The 26,003-nt window shown below is 36.4% G+C and overlaps 1 protein-coding gene across 1 annotated transcript in view; it reads right to left on the bottom strand.

Annotated features, from left to right (window-relative positions):
• The window catches only part of SLC2A9 (solute carrier family 2 member 9), a 101,216-nt gene that overhangs the window by 41,791 nt on the left and 33,422 nt on the right, over window positions 1-26,003 (bottom strand). The window contains exons 6-8 of the mRNA XM_040556448.1: window positions 22,804-22,936; window positions 14,454-14,641; window positions 8,627-8,737 (exon numbers count right to left, since the gene is read on the bottom strand). Coding sequence (XP_040412382.1) covers window positions 8,627-8,737; window positions 14,454-14,641; window positions 22,804-22,936 — 432 coding nt within the window. The remainder of the gene's footprint in view (window positions 1-8,626; window positions 8,738-14,453; window positions 14,642-22,803; window positions 22,937-26,003) is intronic.

The raw sequence follows: 26,003 nt of genomic DNA, 5'->3' as shown, positions 1-26,003 counted from the left end.
AAGGATGTAAATTTATCCAATGGGTCCATTAGAAGATGGAGACTTCTGCAGTGTGTTCAGCAATGGATGCTGCACATGTAATTTGTCATACCAGTGACTTTCCCTTACTTTTTCAATTACAGACTGGTGGTTGTAATTAAACAATCTTAGTGTTACACCAGCTGGTGGGTTTTGTATTAAAAAGGCATGAAGGATGAATGTTTGTCTCAGAGGAAAAATGGTTCATATACAGAGCAAAATGTGGAAAAAAGTGCTAAACAGTTTCTGGCTCTCAACCTCAAGGTAAAGCAAACCCCAATAAGAGAGGACTCCAAGGAAATACATACAAACTCTTGTGCCTACATACATTGAGAATAAGTAGTCTGGATATATCTGGAAATCTAGGTGGGTTGGTGAGGAACTCCCAGTTTTAATTGAGAGCAGCAAAGCCCAGGCACAGTTACAGCAGATCTGCAAGCTCCATATGCTTTTTACAGAAGAGAATAATACTTGCTAATATATATAAATTCTATCTTATCCAGAGATGAGTGGGGAAGACAACAGAACAAATCCACATGAAACAGTTCTTTTCCGTGAGCTAATGCCAGGTTTCCCAATCTTTCATCGTCCTACAGAGTCATTGTTATTTATTTAATACAGCAGCACTGAGGAACTTGAATGCTTCAACTTATGGGTTCTTCCTGCAGTTTCTGCCCTAAAGAATTTGCAACTATAATTCCTGGTGGCATTTCTTGTGATTTATAGAATGGACCAACTTTGTTCACTGGAGAAAGTAAACAGCAATTTTGTACTTATTCACACAGATACTATGATGTACCGAAATTGCTGGAAATTGTATAATCATTTTCAAAGTTAATCCTAAATAAATCACACTAACAACTCTACAAAATCTACAGAATACTGACTAAGAAGGCTTCTCCATTAGACATGATTAACTTTCCCAGTTATAGGGAGAAACAACCTATTTCCAGTTTAAAGCTAAGGAAACCTCTAATTTGTTCAAATGCATGGCCCACCTCTTGCATCACCAATTCAAACCAAACAAAACACCCAGACATCTGCCTATGGCACAGATTCAAATGAGTCTCTGCTGAAATGGGATTCTGCACTGAGTCAAGCTCAGGATAAGGCAAGTGCAACAACCAAACCCCTGCTCCCTGCCTGGCCATGAATTACAAGGCTGTGCTACAGTGAAAAGCTACACTAGCATTTGGAAAGCCATGGCTCTGTGCCTTTGCTACTGGCCTGAGCAGGGATGCAGGCAGTCAGGAGGCAAAGCAGAAGCATCCAGGGAGCATGAACAGGTCAAAGCTGTTCAAACGGGAGCCAGTCCACACCAGAAAAGCCTCTCAGAAGGCCCCATCTTTCATCAGGGCTAAAAGGATTTTTTGATTTAAGTACACAGATGCTTCAGCAGCCATTCCATGAAGTTGTTTAGGTTAACAGTATTTCTAACTAAAATTTAGTTCCCAAATTAATTTATTTTTGAGGATTTCTTAAGAAAACCTATGACAATGCATCAGTATTTCAAATTTCTGTTCCCATTTTCTTGATGGAAACAAATGCTCAAATAAACCCTGAAGATTCCCTGGTTAAAAAAAAAAAAAGTACATAAGGTTGTAAACAGACGACAAGTTCATTTTTGGTTTTAATTATACAAATCCAAATCTTGTTATCTTGCAAAACCCACTAAGATGCTTATGACTCATAGGAAGTAGAAAATGATTCACCAGTTTTCAAGTATTTATAGTTCTGAATGCTCCACTGGTAAGCACTGGCATCACTTACCTATTGAAGACCTGCAACAAGTCAAAATATACTATGTGGTAGAGTAAATGAAATAACAAGAAATTCAGCATATGCTCAAGTATAGCCATAAAAAGAATCTTACAACTGTTTTCTGTGATAGCGCACTGAATTATTTGCCAAATTGTGTATGCTGATACTTATGTAAGTGTGATCATAAACATGCATTTGTAGAAACCTATACCCAGAGTCATGGTAATTAACACAGCTGAAATTATTGAAAATGTGTAAAAAAATATTGCAATCAAAATCTCTCAACACAAACATTTGCTGATAATAAGGCAACCAATATGCAAACTAAGTTAACAGTTAACATAACTTTCTTTTGTCTGGCAGGAACCACTTGTGAATAAAGTTTAAAAAGCAAACATCAATCTTTTCACTTGAGTCAGCTGCTGATACTGGGGCTGACATAATGAAAGCAGAGTGCATTAGAAAAGATCAGACAAGCTGGGGAAAAAATGAATACGTAAGCGAGTTCTACAGCCCAAAGGGAGATCTATTACTTATATATTTCCTGGCCACAAATCATACTAAGAAAACCCTATTAGATTTTCTTCATTTCTCACCTCTATACAGAAATCGGATCTATATGTTAACATAAAGAGTAGCCATACTTTCTTTCTCATGTATTTTGGGTATAGATCTAAGCAAGACTATGTCTAGATTCAGACAATGCAACAAGCCAACTCTGTGTTATTTTCATTTTAAATAGCTGTGCTGAAATGAATAATCACATTTACATTGCTGTCATGTCTATTTATGACATGGTGCATAGTATCTTGCATCCAGGAGAAGGAGAGTAACAAAAGACTGGGGGTTACAAATGGGGTTTGATTCCTATTGTTCTGTATATCTTTTTGCTGTATGAATCATACAATTGCAAAACAAAGAAACAGGGTGCTTTATTTAAGCCCCTAGATTGGACTGTGGTGGCCTAGCACTGCATTTCACCGCAAACCTTAAATCAGTCTGTGCCTTCCTTGCCTCTCATATCACTACCTGTATCTATGTTAATGCCACAATGGGATACCTCACACCTTCTGTAGGTACCATTATAAGGATCACTATTAAGCAAAGGATTTTCTAAGTTTTTCTTAGAACTTTATAACTTTCTATTTTGCAGTAAAGTATCCTTAATCATCTTGACCTGGTAGTGGATTTTTCCATTCACAGAGCACAGGGTCTCCATATGCAACTCCTGTTGAACCATCACGACCAAGACACAGCCCATGTAGGCATTTGCTCTGGCCTGCTGCCTTTGCCTCAGTAGTGCCTGGGAACAGCTCTTAGGCAGCACACAAAAAAACACACTAATGCCTGTTGTGTCCCTTCAACAAAATGCAGGTATTCTTGAAGCAAAGGTCCTTCTGTTTATGATTTATTTGTTAAAAATGCCAGGTTTTGTCTTGTGCGAAGTACACATTTCTAAAAGATAGACTAGGTCCATGATAGATTACCATAGCTGGTGCTTTATTTTCTAATGATGGTATTTGAATGCCCTGATGTAGATCAGTCTGAACAGACTGAAAAAAAAAATCAAAAAACATTTCAGTGCTTGAAAGCAGATGTCTTTAGAATTTTCAATTTCTGAATATGTCCTGCAGAAAGATTTGTACCAAAGAAATGCAGTCTCTAACCCACCATCCCTCAGGATTTAGGAGTGTTATTGTAAGGTAGACTTCCACAAGGAGGCTTTTTTTTTTTTTTTTCCTGGAAGGCATTACACCATTCCTTCCTCACCTGTAATTTTGCCTATCCAGAAGTACACAGCTGTAATAAAATCATTAAGAACACTAATTTCTTCATCTAAAAATTATTGTGTTGACCATTTCTGGATTAAGCTTGTATGCATTAACAGGATCACAATCTGCGATTCACCCTGCAGTGAATATGCGTCTGCCTACACTCCAGCTGTCGGCAAATACCATGGTCTGGGAAGTTTCTTGGTCAGTATCTCTTTTCTACTAATTCTTTATGGTTCCTTTTCTCCAATATAATGGCATAAATCCAAGCATTTTTCCACTCACAAATTTGCTCCATAAAGATTCCACACATTTACATTTGAAGCTGTGAAATGAGGATGAATTTGCAACTAGGGAGTAATTAGTGACTCCCTGCATATAAAATAATTCAGTATTTTATATTCTAAATGAATCATTGAGTTTTTGTTTTTTTCATGTTACTTTTTAGACATGCTCACTAATGCTTTTGTGGGTCTGAGTAAAGTAAATCATCTAAAATTTCACAAAATTTAAATATTACATAGGCAAAACAGATTAGTGTGATAGGCAATTTTGGAAGCCAACTGTTTGTTCATGGAGGCAACTATTTGCAGTTTCGTAAAATTATAGATGATGAGCTGCATAAATATTTCTCTTGGATGAAATTAACAGTCTTCAGTGCCAGGTCACTTTTCCCACCAAATCATCCTTTTCTACCACAAAATTTATTAGTAAAAATGAGGCTTTCATAACTTTGATTAGTGAAAATCCCAGAAATCTTGTGAGTCAATGGCAGCGTCTAAGAGCACTGGATCTGGGCAGACAGAGCACCTACCTTCTATTACATGGGGAGAAGAAAGACAGAGCCTGACTCTTGCCTTCTCCCAAGTACTAGGATAAATTATTAACCAATCAAATAATCTGACAGCAGCTAGAAGATACTAAGGTGGTCAGAACAGTCAAAACAGATTTGTTCAGTGCAGATCAGTGTGACTTCTTTCACTGTCAGGGAGAAAGCTGAGTGGATGAAAAGAAAATGAAAAACATGATAGATTTTGACTTCAGCAAGCCTTTTGACGCAGTTCCACATGACATTTTGTTTTTGTGCATATTATTTTTTTCTTTCCCAACATACAGCACTGTGTACCTTTCATTGCTGAATTTCATCTCACCAATTTCAGGCCACAAGCCCTGTTTTTTTAAATCTTCTATAGTTATTGCAAACATTTTTGAGTTTTTCAACCTTGGTGAGCTTGGATGAAGCAGGTGATTATAAAAGGCTGTTTATTACCTCACCCATGTTACTAATGAGTTTTAGGACTAACTGACCTAGGACAGATCTCACTAGATATTTCTTTGTATGACAGTGAAGTGTTGATAGCTACCTCTCTAAGGATAGTTTCGCAGTTAACTGAGTATCCACACTGCTATGATTTCATACAGCCCACACCTACTGTATCTGATATTCTCTAATCTCAACACGAGGGACTTTTTCATAAAATATGTTGTTACACTGGGAAATTCACTGTCTTAGAATGCCGTGGGTTCTAAAAAGTTGAAAAGTAACTAGACAAATACAAAGAAAAAAGTCCATCAAGGTTATTAAAGACTGAGATATTACCTTCTAATTCTTGTACTCCTTGTGCAGGAGATTGTCAGGGTCAGGAGAAGCCAGGGGAGCAAAGGGGGGAAATGCCAAGTTTGCCCCATTCTTGCATTGTCCTCTACTTACACACTATTGGGGATTATGGGTAGATGAAGGCTTATTCTGATCTAATACAACAATGTCACACAGGACTGCATTACAATTCTCACTAAAAATCATGTTACAACAAGGCTTCCTAAGAACCCTCAAGATGAAACTATTCCCCACCCATTTTTTTTCACTTACCACAAACTGGCTGTTATTGGAAGGTATTTCTTCCTGTACTGACACCAGTGTAGCCACTGAGTTTCAATGGAGACAAATTGCATTACCCTTTGTATACAATGGAGGAAATGGGTTGGGGATGAGGACGCTTACTGATGTGTCTGGGATACCCTTGTCTTAAGATGTGTTATTTTCTGAGCAAGAAATTCCTTCTTGTATGTTAAAATCTATTAACATTAAAGGAAACAGAGAAAAAGTTGAATGCCCCTTTCTCATGACATCCCAGAGTAGAATAACATTATCTCCCTCAATTCATGCTTAAGAAAGCTAGTTGTCTTGACTTCTCCGTGATATGGCAAAGGATTTCCTATGTTCTTCTGTGTTCTACTACTGAATTATATTTTAACTCATTCCACGGCTTGCACGCGCAAAAAAACTTTGCACGGCTTGTCTCTGTCAGAGGCTTTGGAAGGCACATTGGTAAAAACTTATGCAACACCTTATGGGAAATGCTTAAGGCATAATCTTCTCTACGTAGTCATAGCTAGTCTCCTTCCGTAAGCATTACATAAAGACCAAATGTGGTGCCACAGATGGCAAAAATGGAAACAGGATGCTTAATCTGAGTAAGATTCCTTTTATTTTATGGTGGTTTAGGGAATCTTCTCACAAATTTCCTTCTGTCTCTATCTATCAGCCTATTACCACACTGAAGAAAGACTGGCAAATTGTTATTTCTGTCCATTAAGAATAGGACAACAAAATTAAACTAACCTCAATTACTGACAAATACAAAAAAGGCACAGTAACCACTCTTACCAAAGTTTAACTAAGTTTGTGGAATTTGAAAAACAGACTTCTAATAAACAAGTATTTACCAGGGAATGTTTTAGTTATATTGTATCCTGCTTCAAAGCATGGTGTCAAGCTAGATGTCTTCCCTCTGTGACATGTCTCCCAGTTGGAAGTCTATTCAATATTTCATTCCATCTATTTCTTTAGCTTTTATTCAGGGCTCATCAATGGATGAACCCCAATTATTCCACTACAGTTCAGAGTCTTTGCACATGACTATCTAACATACATATAATGATCAGAAACAGTACATGATTCCATTGTGGATCTCTCCAAAAGCTATTCTATTTACCAAAAAAAGAATATATATATATATATTTTTTACTGATTATGATTCTACCATTACTGATAGAAGGAGTATTTACTGAAACCCTGGAATTTTTTAGTAAGAGTCTAGTCTCTGCTGGCAAGCACAATAAAAATATACAAGGAATATTAATTTGTCTCCTCACTTTCTCCTGCTTCTCCCATTTTTCCCTCTGAGCAATGTCGATAAGACATACACACCTGACTCCATATTTAACACTGTTAAATGTATACATATATATATATATATTTTTTTTTAAACAGCAAAAATTGCAGCTGAGAAGTTGGAAGTGGAAGGCAATTTCCCATCCTTAGTTCTAGGCATGAAGGAAGTTTAGAGGAACTTATTCATAGAAATATGAAGCTGTAAAACTTTCCATTGAAAAAATGAATTCATGATATTGTTCCTTTAAACAGCAGCAATGAAACATCTATGAAGATTACTGAAATAAAATTAAGGCTTTTCTCTTGAACTGAAAGAGCAAATTTGAAGGGGGTGGGGATATTAATACATCAGCATTTCCAGAGGCACAGAAAGTAGACTGAACAGAAAAAATATTAAATATACTCTTCTCATGCATAAAAAGGTTACCACACATACCAGGAACCAAGGTAGACACAACCACCTCATTATATATGAACAGAGTGCTCTGAATAAGCTCCACAAACTGATAGCACAGAAGCAACTGAAGATGACAGACCCTATTTATAGAATGGCTTTAATATCATGGAATCATGTCCATGTAATTTTCATCTGTTTCCACAAAGGAGGTGTATTCTTCACTTAAATTACTGTAAGAAAGAAGCGTTTCTGGAGTATGCAAAGAAGAAATTGTAAGAGGTAGGGATTTCCATTTTTAACTATTTCCCCAAATTAAAAAGAAAAAAAAAAAAGTGAAAAGTAGATGGTTTATCCAAAAACAGACTGGTGGAAATTTACAAAGATCAGAATAAAAATATATTTGTGACCTTTTAGATTCCTTATGTCCTAGACTATAACAAAATAAATTTGATAGCTGGACTTAGTTTAACATTTTATAGGTCATAAGCAGTTGCTCTGCCACTGGAAAGTATTTTTGCTGAAGCCATTCTTCTGACATTTAAAAATGCTTGTCTGCTGTGTCCTGTATTTTGCAAATTCACTTGGTATAGAATATATGAAGATACGAAAAAAGTTCTAGCAAGGAATGAAAAGAGTATTTGCTTGTTTGAAACTTTCTGTTCCAAAGACCTGTTCTTTGTTTCTTATATATTGCAGTGCAAACAGAAATGAATTTCCTTTAGCAATCAGTGGTGTAGTCACCTACTGAAACTTGCAGTTTTAAATTGTTTGTTTAACCCATACTTTTTCCTAATCAATTTCTCCATTTTGAAGTGGGAAAGAAAAAAAAAAGAAAAAAAAAAGAATGTGAATGGATAACTTTTTGTACCCTTTGTAACATCCTCTTCTATGTTCAGCACATAGTAAAGGTACATTACCTACTGAGGAGCTCATGGATTACGAAAGGATGCCTGCTTGCCCTCAGTGAGTGAGACAGCAGAATGTAACACAACAAGGGACAATTTTGTTGTAGTGTGCTCGCTTTTCCAGTGAGCCAGGTGACAAACATTTACTCCCATATTTTAAATGGCTGAAGAATTTCCTGCACTGTTCATAAGTTGCTATAGAATAAGTGTCAGAACATGTTGAACAGACATACTTCTTTTTTTGCAGTCCACACTCAATGCCCCCTCCTGTACTATGTCCAAACCTTCACCAGCAACACTGCCTCCTTTCCAGCAAGTACATGGGAAGACTCTAAGATAAACTGCTACAATAGCCACTCTAGCAGGTAATTTATGAGTTATTACCTATGGTTCTTTGGGCCTTGCTCTTACAGCCTTCCTCTTCCTTACTCATACAAAGCACAACCGGGTTTAGGGTTAAACCGAGAAATAATATATATTTTAAGTTACTACACTAAATCTTCAAAATACCACTTTGTTTATTTTCAACCTGTATAAGGAGATAAAATCAGTCATTTAAATATTAAGCACATTAATGGACTTCTATAACTGCACTTACAGAAAAAACAGCAGCCAAAGTCTCAACAGCACCGGTGCTTAGAGTAACATATGGAATTGTTTCAGGATTGATCCCAGCTTCACTGAAGATGTTGTTTGTGTAGTACCATATCTATACCAGAGAGAAGAAAAAGAGATATTAATCATTGTGGCTTGAACTATAAGCTATTAGCATTCAGTTCAAGCATCTCTTCTGCCGGAGATCAGACTTGTTAAAATACAGAGCACTACTGAATGATTGAGGGCTGGCCAGGATGGCAAATGAAGGGAAAGTGCAAATTTCAGGTGGATTAGTCACAACACTGTTACACTTCTGCTTGGAGACTCAGACAGAATTACAAGTAGCTTTAACTCAATTTGCCTTAATTCACTTCAGGAGTAAATCAAACTCACTTTAACTCACTTTGAACAATAGGATACAAAAAGGTTTCATGTGGCTGAGCCACACCACCTAAAAACCAAATTTGGGTGGCGTTACAGAACTCTTTATTGGCATGTAGCAACAGAGGCCAGAACAGAAAAAAGAAAAAAAAAAAGAGAGAGAGAGAGAGAGAGAGAGAGAGAGAGAGAGAGAGAGAGAGAGTGAGAGGCACCATGTAAACTGCTGCTTTCTGGACAGAAGGTGTGAGATTTATCTTTCACTTCACTGCAACATGGACATCTGCAGTTAAGTAATCACCGTAATCTTTCTTTATTATCAACAGAGAGGAAAGATACCGTTAGACTGACAGTCATTTGGTGAACAGTAAATAACAGTTTTTAGGATGAAATGAACCACAGGCTAGAAGGACCTGCCATTAACAGACAGAAACACAAGCATGCCAACTTAGAGGAGGACATTCATGTTTGGTCAATAAAACCATATCCAGTGACAATATCCAGAGAGAGAATATATAGTGGTAATACTTCAAAATAAAAAGTCTGGTAAGTATCACAGACCCATTCACATCACAAAGTATGAAAACCATATAATATTTATGCTGGGCTTGGGGTTACAACGAAGAACTAGCCAAAAAATTTGGCTGCCAAATCCATGCAAGCAAGGAGAGACTGACTTGGAGAGAGAAAAGATAACAGATTCACTGGAGGGGATGAAGAACAATTGAAACAATTGATTATCAGAAAAAAGCCTTGAATTTGTAACACATAGCTGATTACCTGTGATAACAAAATTGAAAGCCAGAGATAACGTGTGGCAGAGATAGTGATGACACTAAACATAAAAACAGCAGTGATATTTTTTCCATATACTGTCCATGTGACAAGCCTTAACAGGGTAAGCACTGCTAAAGAAAAGGCTTTTCTGATGAATGAAAGTGTTTTTATCACAAGAGGAAAATACTGCTGTCTGCCAGCATATTATGCACACGCTACATCTGTTCATCAAAGTGCTAACTTGGTAGCTTTGTTAAAAAACAGTAATTCTAAATTCCCAACTAACCCTACAGCAAAGCTGCTTGTCCTGGACCAAAGGAGAAAATCCATATTATCTTACATAAAACAAAAGCAAAATAAAATACCAAGGACTGAAAACTCACCTATACCACCTTACAGAAAAGGGGAAGCTGACTTAAGAATGTTATGCCCACTACTGCTACATCAGCTGGCACCAAAACAGATGCAGGGACAGTAAGTGATAGCAGCAAGTTTTGCTATATGAAGTAGTCTGCCTTCGTGTCACGTGTGCTGGAGTTAATTACACATTTCTTTGGCTTGCTGAAACAAAGCGCAGACTGAAACAACAAAGTATCAGCTCCAATTCCCTCTGAAGAGTTTGTCACCCCTAACAAAAATTTTGGGATCTGTTACTCTGACATCCTACACACCTCTCCTCATCTGCCTATCCAGTGATTACAAGGAAAACAATGGAGCACAAAAATGTCATTTTTCCACATACTACAAGTTAACAAGTTTGTTAAAAAAAAAATAAATTAGAAACTATGTAAGACATTTGGTTCTCGTTATCAGTCTTGCATAGCAGGTAGAACTTCTAGAAAATGATGGCAATATTGCAGGTATACAGATCTTGAAAAAGAACAAAGAAAAAAAAAAGATGCTAAAGAGTCTCTTAAGCAGAAAACTCCAGAATTCATTTGCCAAAAAACAACAACTATAACTCAGAAAGTTTCACAAATGGCTTTACAGAGAAAAATGACCGATCATTGATCCTAAGAGTAGTAGTAAAACAGCTAGATTAAAAAATTGTCCCAGTGAAGACAGGATGATGTTCTGAGTTGCATTCACTAGCATCTGTAACAGCACAAAAAACAAATCAGGGTAAAAATTAACAAGATGTACGCATTTAAAAACAAAAAAAGTGAATGTTTTTCAGCCTGCGTATCATTAAACAAGGAAATACATTATTCTAGGATATAACTGAGACAAATTTACTAGACTAATGATGACTACTTTACTTTCACTTAAGTTATTTTTTAACATGGCTTTTGTTAATGAATGGTTTGGGCTAAACATTTTGCAATGAAACAGATGTGGAAAATGGGGCAGAAGGTACCAAAACCCAGAAACAACTGCTGTCTAGTTCAAATCAATACAGGAACATCTGACTTCTTATGGTGGGTTTCTGTTTCTTCACAGACTGAAGCAACACTTCACCATAGCAGCCAGCTAAATGTTTGCCATAAGAAAACAGCTACATCTCTGCAGTCTGAATTCTATGAGTTTGGAGCCATTTCAGCATTCCTGTCTGTAGCATACAAGTAGCTGCATGAAAGTTAAGTTATCTTTGCTTACCATAAGCTTTCACTCCTATAAGCTCTTAGCTTAAAGTGTCATGTGTTATACCACCATCAGTGGTGTTACCAAACTTCTTCACACCAGGGACCTCTCTAGCACTCACTCCATTTTGCAGTCTTTCTCTCTCATCCAGCTCCCTACATACATTCCTTCCTGAAGACTTCAATTCTTCCCTTCAAAAAGGGAAAATAAATCACTGAAAAAAAGATGGGCAACAACACATGCATATGATGTTGCATGCTGTATGCATACTGATCCCTTCCTACAACTTGATGCCAGGTCTTCTCTAAAGCAAGCTTGAATAGCACACTACATTTTTTTTTTTTGTTTTTGTGTTTTTTTTTTTCATACGAAAACATACATTTCTGCATGAACCCCCATCCACAGCATGATTTCTTGCCATTGGAAACACAGAACCTTGGCTAAAGTAGCTACGTACCACAAATAAACTTTATCAGATGAAAATAGACTGATACGGATTCATTTACTTTTTTCAATTTAGGTCAGACTGTCTGGTATTCCATTATAATTGAATAGATTAATATGATCAGGACTTCACCATTATTTCTGTTCCATGTAGAAACTGATGAATTTACTGTTTTTAAACAAAACAATTTTTTTCATTATAAACTAAAACCTTAAAATGAAGTAAGTATTCTCAGATACCAGCAGGATGATTACAGAAGTCTGCCATTTGGTAATTTCCCCTGAGAGTGACCTGAGACTCTCCCCTGAAAGAGGTCCAACTTTCCCATATGCCCTACCCAGATGGCAGTTGTTGAAAAGACCAGACTGACTAACAGGGTACTATAGACAAAGAGAAGGATGAGAGCTATGACTTAGATGCTTCCGCAGCCAGTTAATCCTTGCTGACAGTGACTCACACCCAGCAGGAGACTTAGACACAGCCAGACAAACTGAGAACTGGGTTCAGCAGTTAACTGTCACATCTGTACCTGTCCTTTAACTTCTGAGCCTCAGGTGACTTATCAAGGTCAGTCTCAACAGCCAAGCAGAAGAGACAAGGAACTGAAACCTGAGCTCTTAACTGAGTGGCGCAACTACTTCTCTTTGATCGCATTCATCATTTGCCTTTTTTTTTTCTTTTTTTTTTCTGGATGAACAAGTTAAACAATCCATTTCAGAATGTAAATTGTGTGTGAATTTTTTTTTCATGTTTAGTGGCATCATACAGTTGGAGAAACAAAGTAAAAATAATAACAATAAAAAGATAAGGCTTGAAATAACCAACTTGACACCCAGGTTTCCTGACAAAAGCAGTTTTTCTGAGGTATGATCTCAGAGAGCAAACCCCTAATGATACTTTAAAACAACTTCTGCATTCATTTTGGTCTATACGTCTCACCCCCTGACACACACACACTCTAGCTATGAGAGTGTGGTTCTGCTCTACCAAAGAATACTGGACAATTTCTGTCATTTATTAAATATTCTCAAAGCCACAAAACTCTTCTCTTTCCCCTTAAGATTTGGCTGTTGCCTTTTTTTTTTTTTTTTTTTTTTTTTTTTTTTTTAGGAAATGTGCTTCATTGTTTGAACAGTTTGTTTCTTACTATAAGTGTCAGTTCATTTCACTTATACGCTGATAAACCTTAGAAAGACTGGATGACAGATAATTACAATTCTCTTCTCTGAAAGTATCCACAATGAGCAATAAAATAGCTTGTCATTAGCACTGAAATCCATGGTTAAAAAAAAAAAATCTATATACGTGTTTTTACAGTTCACCCCACAGTGTGGAAAATCTTCTTACTTCTTCCTAGTACCTTTTAAAATATCTTTTTGATACCGGACTTCTAATCATTCTAATCATTCTAATCCTTCCAACGGTCTTGAACAAAATATTTTGTATTAAGATTTTTAAAGCTATACAGATACCTGAGATAATTCTGAACTAGTTAACTTAGAGATCAGAGGCATTTACACTTATTATCACTGATTAGCCCTGTGGGAAAAATAAATAAATAAATAAATAAATAAATATGCTAGCTGAAGCACGCTGTAATGCACAAAACCACAGTGCGGAGTTACATTTGCAGAGTTCCTTTCAGCAGTGATAAGATTGCCTTCCATGTATAAGCAATTAATACCCTTCAACTATGATGAAAACCCTCTTCACTTCAAGGTACTTTATGAGAACATTCACATCATACAATGTAAAGCATTTAACTCAGATGTCATATGTTGCACCAAGACAAATTCTGCCTCAATACTTTTCACAGTGGGAGTGGAAATGGTGAAAACACCTAGAGCAGGTTGCCCAGGGAGGTTTTGGACTCTTTACCTTTGTAGATCCATAAAACCTCAACTGTACAAAGCCCTTGATAGCCTGAGCTACATCTGAAGTTAGTCCTGCTTTGGGTAGGGGGTTGGACCAGATGGGCTCCAAAGATCCCATTCAATCTAAATTAGTCTATGGCTCTGTCCTAGCTGATGCTATAGGCTCAAAAATCTGAAAATAAGACCTTGATATCCATTAGCCTCAGCCACATTAACAGTCAATTGGATTTATCTCTATTGACTATTCTGTTCTCCTCTTTTGCTCCTTTCTAAGAAAGGGATTGAAATGCAGCTTATTCAACAACAACAACAACAACCATCCAGCTCGACTTCTTGAAACTGTTAACAGGCACTTTTTCTGACTTCTGTAAGTTCAGAACTGAATTATCCCTAGCAGAAATATCTACTGAAAGGACAAAGTTTCCCTAACATGAACAAACACAAAGCATACCAGACCAGATATTTACTGGCCAGAAACAGAGGATCCAAATATCAGAAACAGAAGCTGCATACCCTTTTTTTCTAATCCACGCTATCTTTTTCATCAACTTTAATGCAACAGTGCCTTTCTTAATTAAACAAACAAACAAAAAAACCTGATACATCATTCTGCAGGCCTTCCCACATGCTGCTGTAACAAAACCATTACTAATAAGGAACAACTAAAAATGGAAAGATATAGAGGTTGCTGTATGGTATAATATAATCCTTGTATTAAAAAGAAAAAAGGAACACCCCAGAAGATGCCATGTGGCCTGAAGAAGGACACTTACTGCATTTAGCCCACAGAGCTGGTAGCAGCCCATGGTGACAACCACAGTAATGACCTGCCATCGCACAGAGCGGGTTTTCAGGAGCTGTAGTACCGACACTAATTTGGTGTTTCTTTGGACTCGACTCTCTGCCAAAACTTCTTCTACTTCATGAGACACGTCATCTTTCCCAAGAAAGGTCTGAAATGCTACAAACAGAGAATGTACTTTAGGCCAGACACTTGGTGCTTATAACAGAATTGTTTCAAAGAAGTTGAAGCGCATGAGACAAACAGGAGACATACATGGGATCCAACCTAATCATTCTTCTGCCAAAAATATGATTCCATTTTGGGTATGATTTGGTTCATCCCTGCAATTGGTCTCTGAAGCTGCAATAATATACATTTTTTGACACCCTATCAGACCTCTCCTTATATTATCTTATATATGATGCAGTGTAGGGTCCAGCGCAGAGTCAAAGCCTTGTGTAAACTGGAAAAAAAGGTTTAATAGCAAAGCAATTCTTAACATTATTTGACATGGCTTCTTTTGCAAACCAAAAAATATACCAGATTTTATTGCTAAAGATAGACAGGATAGAGTAGTAATAACATGTAAGAATCTGGCAAATCGGTTAAAACAAACAAACAAAAAAAAAACAACAAAAAAAAAGGAAAGCATTTGAAAGGAATAGCTACAAGTCTTCATATTATCTCATTTTCAATAGCACATAGACAAGAATTAACTTCTTCAATATATTTAGTACTAGAAAGAATTATCCAAAGCAGTTCAAGACTTTCTATTTGTCAACAATGGAGACATGGGAGTGAATTTACCTGGTAAGCGTAACTAAACAACCCTGTCTTTCCATCTCACACCTCCTCCAAAAGGTGCTGCACCTGAATACCTCCTAATGGAGGTGGTGTTTCTCCATCAATCCTGTTTTACTGATAAGGTATAAATCAACGATATTTTCATCACAATTTTATGAACATACCTCAGGGGTTGGCTTTTTAAGTGATATTTAAAATGCTCATCATCTTGGAATGACTGCAGAGAAACAATTACATTAAACAAACCCTTGCAACAAGCCTTTGTGACCCAGTAGGACGCTAACAAAAAACAATCCTTTACACAGCAGGTCATTTAAAGATGTTTCTTCTAAAGGAAATAATGAGTTATTTTCATTAAGTGAATAAATTGACTTATTTATCATAAGAGCCAAATCCATTTCTGTCTTATCCACTGCTTTGCACAGTATTTCACATAAATAAATAATCTTCATATTTTTCATTAAGTTTCCATTCTTTTGGATCACAGAAAGGATATCGATAGCCAAGGAAGCCAAATACACTGATTAGTCAAGACTAAAACACCTGGATTCAGACTTTGAAGGTTTTTTTGTGTTTTTCACCCAGCAGGCAAAAAGGCCAAGTAGTGTTGTTTTGATGTTGTGAGGGATAGGCCACATAATGAGCTGATGGTCAACCCAGAGCAGCTTGCTCCATCCCTTTGGTGAATGCACCATACTGCACGCTCTGCCTGGCTTCCACTTGGGCTGTAAGGGGAACTCAAACTCTGGGCCTAGAGTTTCATATGTGGTTAACATTTCTACTGCATTTTAATAGGCCCTATGTGACTCTGGTTAACAAGAGGCATCCTTTTTTAAGGGATGAACATTCACCACCTCTGGGTGCTGAGTCATTTCATAACATTCATTTATTCTGATATTCGTTTCTCTCTTGGGAAAGGAGAGGTCAGAATTTTTAAAAACCCCTGAGACAGCATGAGAGCCACCTTTTCACCTAGGCCTTATAATCAGAAATGAGGTAACAAATTCAGACCTCTGAACCAAGAATTTAAGCTTCTGAGTTTTGTCCTTGTGTCACTGCCTACTTATTAAATGACATACAAAGCACTTGTTAAAATGAGTGTTATGTATTTAAAGGCTATGACAGGAAATGTAAAATTAGAACAATGCATGCCTCTAGTATGTTACAGCTAATGCTTTATGCTTAAATTACACTTTTTTCAGTATTATTAGAGCACTGATAAAAAAATCAGATAAAGATGAAAATAACAAGGCATACACCACAGTACTCTTCTTTGAAATTATTCTCATAGATTTTTAAGCATCTGTTTTATCAGTGTAAATTAGGTCAGTGCACAATTTTCTTTATTTTTCCTGTCCTTAGAATCCTCTGCATTCCTGTAGGGCACACAAGTCAAAAATATAGGTGCAGTCAAGTAAAAAGGAAGCAATCTGTCTTTTCTGCACAAGGGAGCCTGCTGTATTTCTAGAGGGACCAGGAAGTTAAAAACAAACAAACAAACAAAAACAATTACCAAAAATTACCGAGTGAAAGGCAGGAAATATATAGACACCTGCTTTCTTTTCATCCCACCTGGTGTTAGGACCAGAAATGTAAATGCCAATAGGAAACTTTGACAGATACTTAAAATTAACAAGTCAAGAAATGCTAAGAAAATGTTATGCTATTCATGCGTAGTTTTCAGTAGACAACACTAAAACTTGGAAACATGTTTTCCAGCTACGCACTACATTCAAGTTTCTTTCATTAACGCTTTTTCAGTATAGTAAGAATCACACTTTTATACATAATTAATATGGAAATGAATTCTGCACTAGCAGGGAGGTGGGAAAACTCGAAGGTCTTTTAATTTGTGAAGTTCAATTCTATTTATTTCACGTTTTAAACCAATGCATTATTGGCACTGAGAATCACAGCAGCTGTTCCTATCCCCACTGCAGTAACTCATTTCCCTCCATTATTGTCTGCTTCCTTCTTTAAGGATGCCTTGTTATCATGTCTGTATCCTCCTCATGCATACAACCATCTAAGGAGTCATAGTTCTAGCAATTTTAGAAACTTTTCCAGATTTCTTTTTAATTCTCTCGGACCAGAAGGTCCTAGATACTCAGCTGTCAAAGGCTGGTACACTGCCTTTATAAATAGAAGAAGAAGTGGATGGTTCCAGTCAAGGGGAAAAGAGATAGGAAACCTTTCCATTTACATCCCTAGTTTTTATTCATCTCAGCTAAGATGAAACATTTGGAGGTGGTTCAAAGGTCTGGACAAAATCAATCTGTACCATCTTTAAAACCAACCAGGCCTTTAAATTAACTGAAGCTGGGTATTGAAGAACTCTGCCACACATGGAATTACTAATTTTTTTTCCCACTGTAGTACTTCCATGACTGTGCAAAGGAAGCAGTTGTTAGAATTAGTATGCAAACTTTAAGAAGACATTTAAAAGAATCAAAATTCTATTTTGTGGTTTACAGAATAGAGCCAACCCCATCTATAATGAAGCAGAAGCAAAGAGGAGTGGTCACAGGTAGTAGCTAGGGTAATAATTCATGCTGTTAAAAAAAAAGTGTTTTTTTTTTAAAAAAAAAAAAAACACAAATACTGTATGAATATTATTGTCATCTGTTTCCCATTCATGTTCACTTCACTGATTATGAAGTACAATAAACCCAGTGTCTTTAAAATTCTCCTCTGAGTGGTGGAGTACATACAGGGAGCCTCACTGTCTGCCTCAGCATTCGCAGAAAGATAACTTCAATACTTCTGAATCAGATAAGTAGTAATTTGCTGGTAGTAACTTTACATCATAAAAATATTTGGCAAAATGAAAAAATAGTGTTTTCACATACCACTGATTTTATTACAGTACTGTATAGCCAGAAGAATAATTTGGATGTACCTTGCTAGAAGAGATTTAAACAGATATTTAAATGTAGCAAAATATTAATTAACTACTAACATGTAACATAGACAAGTTTAAGAATAAATCTCTATTTTGCTATTCCAATTAAGTAAATATAACTGCAAGCAAATGGTTTTAGGCTTTTCCCATGTGCCACTTCATTCTTGTAAGTAAAAAAACTCAGAGATCTTCTGTGTGTTAGCATCCTGTTTGGCGTTACATCTTTACCTGTTCGTACACCTGGTTTCACGGACTATCATAGGCCTATTCAGGTCCACTTGAAACTAGCCAAGATGTATAGATAAAACCAAATAACCACATGCTACCCACAAATAACACAGGAATTGGTAAACTGAGTTGTACCATAGGTCCAGTAAACCAAGCAACTTTTCTGAAAGACAGGAGGTTTAGGAAAAGCTTACAAACAAGGCAGACACATTGTGATCACTCCAGCTTTTGGCAGTCAGCAACCATTTGAGGTGGAGCCTCTGCCATAAGCCAGCAAGTTTAGAAGTCATGGTTGTCTCTTCCCTTCCAATAAGCATAGCTTATAATGCTTAGAGACATATAAAAAGCACACATAAACAGAAATGTTTATGTGAAATAAATGAAATACGTGAACTTTATGTCAGTAATAACAACTTCACTTAAAAGACTGCATTTACAGCAATTTGTTCCTGTAGTAACTTTGGTTTCTGTATGGCTCCTATACATGTGGGCCCTGTGAAGGTCTTTGTAAAAAAATTAACTAATTGCTTTTATAAATCTGAAACAGATTTGTTCTTCTGTTGCATCAAAAGGTAGCAACTCTAATCCATCTCTCTAAGAATTTTAAAACCACACTTTGTGTTATACCTGGTGCAATGTTTCTTTCATAACTATGGGAGTTTAAATGTGTGACTGAACATACCAAATTAACAGATTTTGTACGTCATCAACAGATGTTACTGTGACATTATGTCTAAGTTATTTGATCCTTAAGACATAACATTGTTATGGTGCTCTGGCAAGCTAGGATGCCAACTGATTTCCATTATTGGTTTACATGACACGTTACTGTAGCTGTATTGAAAATACAGACTTCCTTTTTGCAGTAGTACTCTTCAAAAGAAATACATCAGGTGTCCAAATGAAGCTGCCTATAAATAATGCTGTTAGTCAGAAAGCTGTTCCATTTTATTGCAATACTACTAGTGGTTTTATTTGTATTGCATCATACCCAGTAGCCACAGACACAGACCAGGTATCCATTTGGCGGGCAACAAATAATCAACTAATATCAAATTCCTGTCTCACTCTCCTAGAGTTTGGATGGTAAACTGCCTGATGTAATTGCAGCCACAGATTTCTTTTTCTTCCTATTTCTGACCTGTTACCCTTTACTCCTGCTGCTCCCTAGCAATTTAATGACAATTTCCTTCCAGATTCCTTCTCCTTATCTGAGTATCCATTTCTCTTCCACTGCCTGGTGAGCATTATGAAGAAGGATCACACAAGTTAAATGTCAGGCATGTTTCTCCTTTTTTATTTTTTTATTTTTTTCTTCCCAAGAGAGCGGAGCTGGGAGGGTAGATGGAATGGCTCTTCCCACTCTCCATTACCAGACTTTTAATTTATTGAGCAAAGCAGGTGTATAGATTGTGCTGTGGGTCTATTCAGTCATTCTGTCTCACATAGATAAATCAGTTCTCCCACATTCAGCAGTCAATCACAAATATGGGATATAGCTCAGCTTGTGTTGGTCTCAGGAAGCCATCATAGGATGGTGACTCCAGGAAGACAAGCATTGCTTGGCTGTTAGCATTGCTTTCAGCAGCAAACAACTGCAAGTCTGCCACAGTGTCCATATGGCTAATCAGCCAGGCAAGACTTCAGTTCAGCTACCCAGAGCGTTTGCATGGTTAGAAAGGAGAAAGTAGGGAACTGGGTACCTAGCTGATATTGCTCAGGAGGTATCACTCATCTGGAGCCTCCTTACTCCTGAGCTCATGGAATAGCTTGTCTCATGCTGGTGTGGTCTATGTTCACACATGGCACCAGCCTGCTCTAACCCCCATCTCCTCTTTTTCATCACTTTGGTCCTTCTCCCTCTTTCAGGCTCTTATTTGCCACTTAAAGGCATTGTGCTCTTTTACACTGCTGCCAAAAAAGATAATGAAGTCACTTGTGTTTTGGTAGCTATAGTCTGGTTATCTCCTGAGGGCAGAAAACAAGGAAGGGACAAAAGCAGGCACAGAACTCAGTGGAAACTCAATGACCTATATTATCCCATTGGATTTTTATTACTCTAAAATAATTAGGAAGATTAATATTGTCATCTCCATTTTAGAAGCTTTTTTTTTTTTTAACTTTTGATAGAGTATTTTATAAAAAGACTAATGTAGTCATCAGCCTTAAATACGGTAGACCTTTTACAAATAATAGTTTTATATTTCTCCAACAAGATATAATCCAGAGTGAAATGTATGATATTTGCATGAGTAGCCTTGATCCATTGCGGAAAATAAAAAGGATTTAGAAGAAAGACTTGCACATTTCTCATATTAATATGCAGATCTAACCTAAGAGGCAAATAATTCAAGAGCATTACTGTTGTCATCATTATAATGGACAACACTGCATGGTCATTAATGGCTTACAAGCAGTAGGTTTTTTAATAATCCACAAACTCCTCTGGTCTCCTTAATACTCAGGCTTTTCCTCCCCCATTTCCAGAGATAATGGTAACATGCAAATGATTTTTCTTGACTGTCAATTCACAGTTATTCATCACAGAGCCCCCCCCTCTTGCTTTCATTATTCTACTGCATTACTCCAGATACTCAGCTCAGGCTCAGTTTATGCCTAATCTGGAGTTCTCTGCATGTCCTGGGGTGGGGAAAACATTTCATTTCAACTACCAAATCACTGGCAATAAGGTATGGGTAACGTAGCTGTCCTGATGTTTTCTACTCCAAGAATCTATTTCCAATGCTTCTAGAGCAGTTTTTAAATCATTCTCAGAACACGTATGCTGAAAACACAGCAGACTGCAGTTGGCCCATTACAAGCGACAGTTAGTGGTGTGAATTTCCAAGCAGGTGGAGTTATTTTCATGACAATTTTTTACACTTTTTAAGCTCTACCTACAAGAGGTCCAGATTCACTTTCAGTGGTGAGGTTTCCAAGCACTGTGACAGTACTCTGAATAGATCCCTAAAGCAAGTCTGACATTATGCAATATCTTTGCATATGCAGGCTTATTGCCAGACATAGCTCTGGAAATACATCTACAATTTTATCAGGTAGAACCGAGCCAGTTTAAATTTGGCACCCAAAGGCATTTCTTCCAAGCCCAGACAGTTTGCCCCAAACTCCCTGCCATGGTTTCCCTGATGGATGGTCTGACCATGGTTGGCAAGCAAACTCTTTCCTTCACAGCGCCTGGAAAACCTGTTTTCTGCCTCATCAAAACTCTGCTGTCCCTGCAAATCCCTGTTGCTTTTTCTTTTTTCTTTTTTTTTTTTTTTTAAACAAACAAAACAAAACAAAAAAACATGGAGTGGTATCTTTAAATGTTTGAGGCTCCATTACAAAATTCTTCAACACCAAACTGAGACAACATGGGAGACTTTCATTAGTGTGTCATTTTCATTTCAGAGTGCTGATCAAAACAAAATGGTCATTTTTTCATTTTACAGTAGAAGAAACAGGACAGAGTGAGTTACATAAATGTAATAATCTTGTAGCATGAAATTAAAGTTTCAGAGGTTATTTCACACTTTGCAAGTAATTTTCTAAACAGCTAGTTAGGGACTGAAAATGCTAAAGGTTATATTTAAGTTTTCAGGAATAATTTTTAATACACAGTAATGTTCTGCAAACATTTTGGTATTACAATCAGCTTCCTTTCTTCTTTGTTCACTCGTCTTTTAAAAGTATTGCTATAAAAAGTAAAAACAGACTTACAACATTCTCTCAACGATAGCATCATGATGCATTGGAAGCTATAACTGACCATAGTAATTTTACTGGGGCAGAGTATACAACAGCTCTGATCACAAAAGTAATTTTTTATTTTGTTTTATGCATGGATAAGTAAGAGCAAAATATTCTGGTCTGTTTCTGTGAAACTGAAGCAAGCAATATGGGAGCACTGCATATTTTCAGTTAAATAGGTGTGTGAGGTCTTTATTAGATCTACAAAGGTTATGGAGTTACAGAACACATGGTAAACACAGTGACTATGGAACAAAACCCAGAAACAGAATCAGTGTTTTTGTTAGCCAAAGAGCAAAGACTCTATATAAATAGACACTCATGAAGACTGAAATCACCTCTACACTCCCTAGTGAACACTGCATGTAGTGGCTGATGCACAGCAGCGGGATGACTTAGGTAAGTTTGTATCACCATGCATAATAATACAAAGTCAGCTTGCTGGAGAAATTCATTTAAAAAAAAAAAAAAATCAAAGCAACAGTTATTTTTACAGACATATAAAGACAAATGGAGAAAGCAAGGGAAAAATAATCGTCAAGAGAGTATTTCTGGTTAAAATATTCTGCTTTCGCTGTGATATCAAAATTTCTTTCCAGCCTGCATCCCTATGATAAAAGTGCTTTCTTACAAGAAACCAAGTAATAGTTCATACCTTTTTCTGCCTTGGTGGTATTATGTTTTTCAAGTAGGAGGTAACGAGGACTTTCAGGAAGAAAAGGCAGAATCACAACTTGTACCAATGAAGGAACGATGATCACTCCAAATAAGTAAGGCCACCGAGATTCCTGTGAACAGGGGCAAAGATGGTAGTCATTAATACTCTCCTATATTGACACTAGGAACACAAATAGCTACAATGGAAGTGTTGTAACTTTTCATCCTTTGACATAGCGTGCCAATGAGCAGAGTAATGTCTTCTTCCTGAGATCAGTAAGCAGTCTGAACACTTTTCCCTCAGATCCCCTTACTCGAGGGCTGAGGAAGTCAGAATTTAAATCCTCAACTTATAGAAAGAGAAAAAGAGAAAGGGGAGCTGGAAAACATAACATACTTTTCCTTTCCTTCAGCATCAACAACCATACAGACAAAAATCTTGATATATACTCAAATATGTATTCTACAAGTCATCCCCATTCACAATAATATCTCAAATTTTCTTTAATAAACAGTACAGCAGTATCTTCATATAGTTACATATAGCTGTCTCTTACTCTAGTCTGTTTGTTCAAAAAAAAGAAGTGGCATTATTCGCTTTGAAATCAACTAAAACAAAGTTGTTAGCAACCCCAAATGTACTCATTATTTAAAACTAGCTTTAGAGGGCCACCTGAGGAAAACTATTTCAGTAAAAGGCTGGGAAAGGCTATAAAGAGAGCTTATTTAGCTCTCTGGGTTTACTCTGAAAAGAAAATACTAACAAGTAGCTGGAGAAGAAAGGTACCTGTAGTATTATTTTCTCAACAATATGGCCCTTTATCTGTCCATGTTCTTAAGATACCTTTTGTTTCAATTGTCTAATGCCAAGACTCATTTTCTTTAGTAGTTTTCTCATTAAAGGTCATCATTTATCTATTTAATTCAATTATTTCTAAATTGAGACTTGGTTCTTAATTGAAAAGCCTGGTGAGACTTCAGTGGGCCCACTGCTCAGTCATAATGTCTAGCACATTTTCAAAAACTTGGCTAGATCAAAAGCAGATTGCATTGCATCCTGTCTGATTGAACTCTGAAAGGCACTGGAGGTTTGGATCCAGTTTCTCCCTCAGAATGAATCTATCCATCCAGAGCCCACATTCCCCTATACAGAACTCGATAAATTTTATTTCAACATAATTTTCCACAGTCATATCAAAGTTCAAAAGGCCCCCAAACTGTTGACAGTTTTTATTTTACGTTCTCACACTTCAAAACAGAACGCACTGCACGCTAGAGGATGTAAACCATGCTCAGATCCTGAACTGGAACATGAGTTAATTTAATAACTCCCAGGCAGAATAAGAGGAGAGTTTTTTGTGTTTTGTTTTGTTTTGTTTGTTTCTTTGTTGTTTTTAAGAAAAACAAAACGTACAAAAAAAGAAGAAAAGGAAAGAATGAAAAATTCCAGAGATAGCAAAACAACTTGAGAAGGGGATTTTTCAAAAAATTCAAATCTCAATGTTATCAGTGTTCCTCAGAGCCTGTTACCATGAGGACGTGAGGACTTAAAGAACCTCTTCCTTCACGCTGATTTTTTTTTTTTTTTAATACAGGTGATTGAAGAAATTTACCTAATATAGGAGCATCAAGACTGGTTAATAGTCTGTTTATAAATGAACAATCACCAGTCTTATTTTAAAAAATTGAAATTTAAACTTAGGTTAAGACTTTAAAAATAACTAATAAATTGCATATACAAAACAGGCACCTGTTTGTAAAGAAACTTAAGAAAACAGGCAGTCTGATCAGTTGTATTCTGTATCTGCCTGGAAGCACTTATTTTATACAAAGTTGTAAAAGAAAATCCATTGTTTTATGTAATCTCTTATGATTACTTCCTATAATATAAATACTCTTTCTACATATCATATAAAAAGTTCACAAGGCTTAATAAAGTTTATAAGGCTTTTACAGTACTTCTGGAAAAAAAAAAAAAAAAAAACAGGAAATATAATGTGCTGATTGAGAGTAGTTTTTTTTCCACAATGCCAAGGATTCTTTAAGTTAAAAAAAAAAACACCTTCTACTGTATATCGCTATGATTAACATTCTGTCATCTTTTTGGGACTTAACTTGGATTAATCTTTCAACCTTTTTAAAGTCTCCCATAGTGCATGTTTTCTCAGTTCAGTTTTCTCTCAACTAACTCTTCAGAAAGTGTTATTTTTAGAAAGCTATGAATGAGACTAAACTTCTGAACTTACCCTTCACAATAAATAAGACCCTGACAGAATAATAACAAGACATTTATTTTCACTACATAAGACACTGAGCTTCCTTTATTTCCTCTATGAAAGATTTTATATTTACTTTTTATTGTGCTATTGAAAAAAATTAAGGTAAATCAATCATAAATATACTTCTACACTTCTATGTTTTCTACAAGGATATTTGAGCATTTCTGAACTTGTAATTGAATCAAATTCATACATTTGTGATAAAACTGGTGTTTTGCTCTTTAGATAAGGGGCAAACATTTCATTTCAATAGGAAAGAAGAAATTTATTTCATTTTTAACAGTGTGCATATTACAGAAACAACAACAACAAACATTGGTAAGTCACTGAGTTTAGTGGAAATGTTTCCATCCATTTGGAATGGATTCTACTTGCTTTTCTCTTAATTAACATTATCCATATTCAGATTTTTCATCCCTATACCGAAAAGAAATATCAGGACTAAACTGAGTTTAAAAAGATCCATAAAAGAGCTACATTTGTTGGTCTGAAAGTATAAAATACACATTGCTGAAGATCAAGCAGAATTAGACCGTATAAAAAGAATTACAGGAAGCAGGGAAAAGTAGGGTACCCTAACCTTTTTAAGGATTAATAGAACCTGTTCTATACAAACAGGGACAATGCTCAGAAGCAGTAACAAGGTGAAGAGAAAAGACATTTTAGGCATCACTTAGAAGACACTGTAACACTTTGCCTCAGCTGTCAGTAAGGAGAAGAACACAGACATTACTGAGAGAAATGAAAACAACACATTTTATCTCAGGAAAAACTGAGAAAAGCAACAAATATTTTAATTACAGAGTCTTGACTCATCACCTGCTTAGAACTTGTACAAATAACCTGTCAAGATGGTAAGATTTTAATTTTAAACTGTCACATTGTGAATATTTGCTGGAGCATGAAAAACCCAGCTTTG

Source organism: Cygnus olor, chromosome 4 (assembly GCF_009769625.2).
Source record: "Cygnus olor isolate bCygOlo1 chromosome 4, bCygOlo1.pri.v2, whole genome shotgun sequence".
Lineage (NCBI taxonomy): Eukaryota > Metazoa > Chordata > Aves > Anseriformes > Anatidae > Cygnus > Cygnus olor.
The sequence above is the reverse complement of the archived record's forward strand: the minus strand, read 5'-3'. Positions and strand labels throughout refer to the sequence as shown.